Source organism: Brassica oleracea, chromosome C3 (genome assembly GCF_000695525.1).
Source record: "Brassica oleracea var. oleracea cultivar TO1000 chromosome C3, BOL, whole genome shotgun sequence".
In the NCBI taxonomy this organism is placed as follows: Eukaryota; Viridiplantae; Streptophyta; class Magnoliopsida; order Brassicales; family Brassicaceae; genus Brassica; species Brassica oleracea.
The window spans coordinates 25,126,348-25,131,277 of record NC_027750.1 but is presented as its reverse complement, the minus strand read 5'-3'; the positions used below and the strand labels follow the sequence as shown (position 1 = coordinate 25,131,277).

General features: G+C 33.0%; 1 protein-coding gene across 1 annotated transcript; it reads right to left on the bottom strand.

The window, feature by feature from the left end:
* Positions 1–2,090: 2,090 nt before the first annotated feature.
* Positions 2,091–4,366, bottom strand: LOC106332572 (NAC domain-containing protein 21/22-like). Its single transcript, XM_013771044.1, has 3 exons — positions 4,036–4,366; positions 2,940–3,214; positions 2,091–2,525 (listed from the first exon to the last, which is right to left on the bottom strand). The coding sequence occupies exons 1-3, from the start codon at positions 4,226–4,228 to the stop codon at positions 2,241–2,243; spliced, it is 753 nt and encodes a 250-aa protein (XP_013626498.1). The 5' UTR covers positions 4,229–4,366; the 3' UTR covers positions 2,091–2,240.
* Between the last annotated feature and the right edge of the window lie 564 nt (positions 4,367–4,930).

The window sequence follows — 4,930 nt, the reverse complement described above, 5'->3', positions numbered from 1 at the left end:
ATACACATTAATGATTAATGATATATATTATTAATGATTGATATGAAATAAAATAATATTAGTATTAAAAGAACAAAAGGCTTTCAATACTAAATTCTTAAAATCAAATAACCAACATCTAAAAAGATGATAATAATTCAAAATCTAAATAAAGTAGAAAACATCATCGTACTCAAATCAAAAGAACAACTAAAATTAAAAAAATAAACCAAACTGAAAATTTAATCATCATATTCTTCTTCACCGTACATGTTTGGAACTTGGTCTTCATCTGATTCCAAATTAGTACCAGCAAAATCTTCCTCTTCAGTATCAGAAATAAAATCTTCATCACGCAGTTCTCTAATATCTGCCATATCATCATCATCTGCTGCTCCTTCTGTATCACCAGCTCCTACACCCATAGCTGATTCATGCTCTCCATCATCACCTTCAACAAGCCATTCTTGAGCATGAGTAGCATCATCAGCCAGCAATATATCAATGTTCTTCTCCTTCTGTTTTTTTTGTTTTGTTCAACAATCTTGTATTAAATTGGACAAATACAAGATTATTCATTCTACTTGTACTAAGCCAGTTTCGCTTTTTTGTATGTATCTGCATTTTTAAAACAAAATCATCAATACATATGAAAAGATTTTAGAATCGTAGACTAATAAAAAATTACCCCTTCAAAAGAACTCCAAGCTCTTTCACATCCTGATGAACTAGTAGTCAACGACAAAATTCTCTTTGCCATTCTTTGCAAATTAGGCACTGACGTCCCGTAAGTGTTCCACCATTCAACTAATAAGAAAACAAAACAATTAGTGTTTTCTGTTTTATTTAATTTATTAAAGTGAAAACGTTACGGAATCCACTTATTTCTTATGCATTCACATTTGTCTTTACGTACAAGATTCAAGACAAAACAATATATTCCACTACACAAATTATATCAAACAAAACTACAAATATATAGTGGCTTTGAATTTTTAAACATACATGGATCATAATTATCTTTAAATTCTTCACAGCCTTTTACAACCCATGGTGTCCCAAAATTATCTTCCTTGTTCTTGTACTTATTAATCTCAGAATTGATGACGTTGCATTGCTTCGAAAGGTCGTCGGCAATAAAAGCACTGACACACTTGAAAAAGCTTGTGAGCACATTGTTATGTAATGGAATGGTTTGATCCTTGTATAAATAGTAAGGATTCAAGAAATAACCCGTCAAATGCAAAGGACTGTCAAGTCGACCCTCAATCCTTTGGTCAATGATAGTCATGATTGGCTGAATATTCCTTTGAACGTTATTCAACCCAGCACATATATCTCTCTTGAATGATTTTCTGCAGTTTTTGGAAAAACAAATCTTTAGTAACTAGTAAAAAAAACTGATCGTACTTTACAACTTCAAAATAAATAAAAAACATGTGCAGAGAAACAAAAAAGAAGAGAACATAAATCAAAACAAAAACCTTTGATAGATAAGAAAGCGATAGAGGCAAAGTGAAGGTGGCAGCCTAGCAGGGCTCTGTGGTATAGACTTCAGAATACAATAAATTGAACTGAATTGCTAATTAGGGTTAACAACTTAAAACTTTAGCTAAACTACGTAGTTTTATGTTTTTCAGCTTTTTTTATTCAACTTCATTAATTACGTAAAACATGTAAACGCCTAGACGCCACCACCGTATAAGCGGATTATTCGCCGTATTTACGTCCGTTTTTTAACAAACCGCATATTAAACCGTATACGATGAATTCCGTATACGTTACATGGCCGCATAGCGTATCCCGACCGTATAGGCGGCCGCGTAAGCTGCATTTTTGAACACTGACTAATAGCAACATTGAACTTTATGAAAATTAAATTATAAAATATTGGTCTGATAAAAAAAACAGCAAAACTGAATGTATGAGTTGTTTTGTGTAAAATTGTATATTCTTCTTAAAAGCTTGCTTCTTTAGAATTTGCTTCTTCCGAGTTTTAAATGAGTTTTAAATACGTATATTTTTTCATTTAAAAAAAATATTGAACTATTTAAATTTAAAATATGATGTTATTATCTAATCCATATAATTATAACAGTGTACACGAGGTGTAAATAAATAATGGCTTCAGTTATGAACAATATAGATTCATTTGCATAATCATATATTTTTGGTAGTGATCAATACTTCCAAGCATTGTGGCTTGGGATGCCAATGTCGGTTAATTGTCTCTCTGAGCTTCCTTCTCCTTAACTCTGTGATTATTTGCCACTCTTAGTGAGTTGGCTTAGCACAGCCCTGAGAACCATCTGATCCGAGGAAGATTTGGACAACGGGTTGGGGTTCTTGGAGACAAAGCCGGATTGGTTGGTTTGGTTCAAATTGGAGAAGCAGGGCACTTGCTGGTTGATGATGTGGTGATGGTCGAAGTTGATGTAAGAGTCCATCGACACAGAAGCAGTTTGGTTTGAGCAGCTTCTCATGTTGTTGTCTCTGTCGACTTCGTTGTTGTTCTTGTGAAAAACTCTACACAATACCCACTCTTCCTGTTTTGTCCAGCAAATAATAAGACCATAAAAGTCAACATTTTTTCAAAATATGGTTAAGAGAGTAGATTTTTGTGCCGAGTCAAAGATCATCTTAGGTAAGCCACAAATAAATCTTTGTAAAATCGTCAGCAAAATCCCTTAAAAGATAGATAACATTCAAGTTGAACGTGAAACAAAAATAAAGTCAAAACTTTTGCCATAAGTCATGGGATAATATGATTGTGACATCCCCTGGGGGCTTGCTTCATGCTTAATTTGATACTTACATCCAAGAAACATATACTACGTTCCAAAATATATATGACTATAAATTAACCAAACAAAAAAAATTATTGAAGCTTTAAGTGAATCGTGATCTTATGATATGGATCTCGAAACAATATTATGACTATATTGAGTAACAATTAATACCTTGAGACGATTAGGAGCGTGGTGAAGAAATGTTCCGTGGAGACGAAACTCATGCATGACCCAATCAGTTTTACGACCTTTAGGAGCTCGACCTTTGTAAAATACAAGTGTCTTTCTCATGCCCACAAGACTACCATTTCTGTGGATTGATCTATCTTTACCAGTGGCTTTCCAATAACCGGTGGCCGTAGCTCGGTTTGTCCGTTGTCCCGTTGCGTATTTTCGATCTTTTTGGCTGTAAAAATACCATTCTTTACATCCCACTCTCGCCGTTTCTGTACAAAGAAGATGACATTTTTATATACTAGTAAATGATAAGAAGTTAGGCATTGGATGTTTTCAAAATGTTAACGGCGTTGAATGCTATTTTTATTGCATTTCACATATATTAATTGATTTCAGTATTTAATAAGGAGGGGTATTTTCTCTAATATATAATGGATATTTTAAGATAAGATATAATGAGAAAATTTTATGATAAGATATAAAGAGAAAATGAGAAATCTTTCGGAATTTTTTTTATCTTTTAATGTCTTTATCTTGATGATGATCATGATGTATTCAATAATATCCAAATGAAAATCGATCCGCATCATATCTTAACGAACCAGGTTCCCAATTGCCAAGCATCGAATAGGCATTCAACACGTATGCATGATTAAAAAATTTTGTTTTTTTATTGTACAACATTGTTATTTTTTTTAATATAAAAAAGCTTAATATATACGTCGAGTGAGTGTATGACAGCCATCAATAATTGTGCAGTTAAAAAGTCTTTTTCACAACAAATTAGTAAGAAAATATGCTAATTTGCAGGTGGCTCGCAAGTTGAACTTTGTTTATTTCTTTGTTTTGTTGGTTTGTCAACATATGATGATCTTGTACTCGTAATATGGAAGAAACAACCCACAGATCATGTTGGCAACAAGAACTACGCATTATAACATGCTTAATTACGATCGAACGGTTAAACTATATGATTGATGAGTTGAGAATTTCTTTGTGTACACACACATATATAAGCGTCATATTATTCTGGATCCCTAATTTAAATGTGTAAAACAAAAAAGAAAAATAGAAGCAAAAACAAACTTACGAGGAATGTCCCAAGGCTCGCACTTGTTGAGGTCAACCTCGATCAAGACAACTGGTTGGTAGAGGCTACGAACGGTTCTTTTCATTAAGTAGTCGCAGACCAGTTCGTCGTCTCTCGGGTGGAATCTAAACCCAGGAGGCAAGTTAGCCTCAACCCTACTTATACTGCCCTTAGTCTCTTCTTTAACCTCCATTTTCTGTTTGATATCTAAAGATTTGTTTAATTAGTGTTTATTAATCATCTGATGATAGGTTAATATATCTGTAAAGAGGGGAAAGAGAGATGGAGAGGAATAACGGGGGTCTTAAGCACGAGATAGGGAAGAAGAACGGTGCTATAAATAATTAAGAAACCATAAAGTCAACTTCGATATTTTTCTTTTTGTTCTTAAACAATAAAAAAAACTCTGCAGATTGGATACGGAATTGAGAGGAAAACGTTACGTATTGATAAGGTGAAGTTTGAGTTTTATTGTACCACTAGGGGTATACTGGCGCGTATTCGGATCTTTTGTTCTTTGTATATTTTGTTTTCTAATAAGTTAAAATTGGTATGGTTAATCTATTTGATAGTGGTTATTGTCAGTATTGTGTTACTTTATTTTTTATCTGATTAGGCGAAAGAGGAGTACCGTAAGTGATTTCATAGATTAGTATAATAAGAATATAATATATAGTTGATAGCTGGACAAAAGTAAATGTAGTACAATGTAAAAGATTAACTAAAGTCAATGTTCCAAGCTGCACAAAAGTAAATATAGTATAATGTAAAAGGTTAAGTAAAGTTAATGTTCCAAAACAAACATGTAAATTCATGTGTTTGTTTACTGTTTTTTCGTGCTAATGTAGTCAACAAATTCGTTCATCCTCTTAAAGTAATAACAATCTTCGCATGC

Coding starts and splice junctions, on each gene's coding strand:
- LOC106332572 (XM_013771044.1), bottom strand. CDS start 4,228: ATGGAGGTTAAAGAAGAGACTAAGGGCAGTATAAGTAGGGTTGAGGCT. Junction 3,215..4,035: donor CGAGCCTTGGGACATTCCTC/GTAAGTTTGTTT, acceptor TTCTTTGTACAG/AAACGGCGAGAGTGGGATGT. Junction 2,526..2,939: donor ACGCTCCTAATCGTCTCAAG/GTATTAATTGTT, acceptor TGGACAAAACAG/GAAGAGTGGGTATTGTGTAG.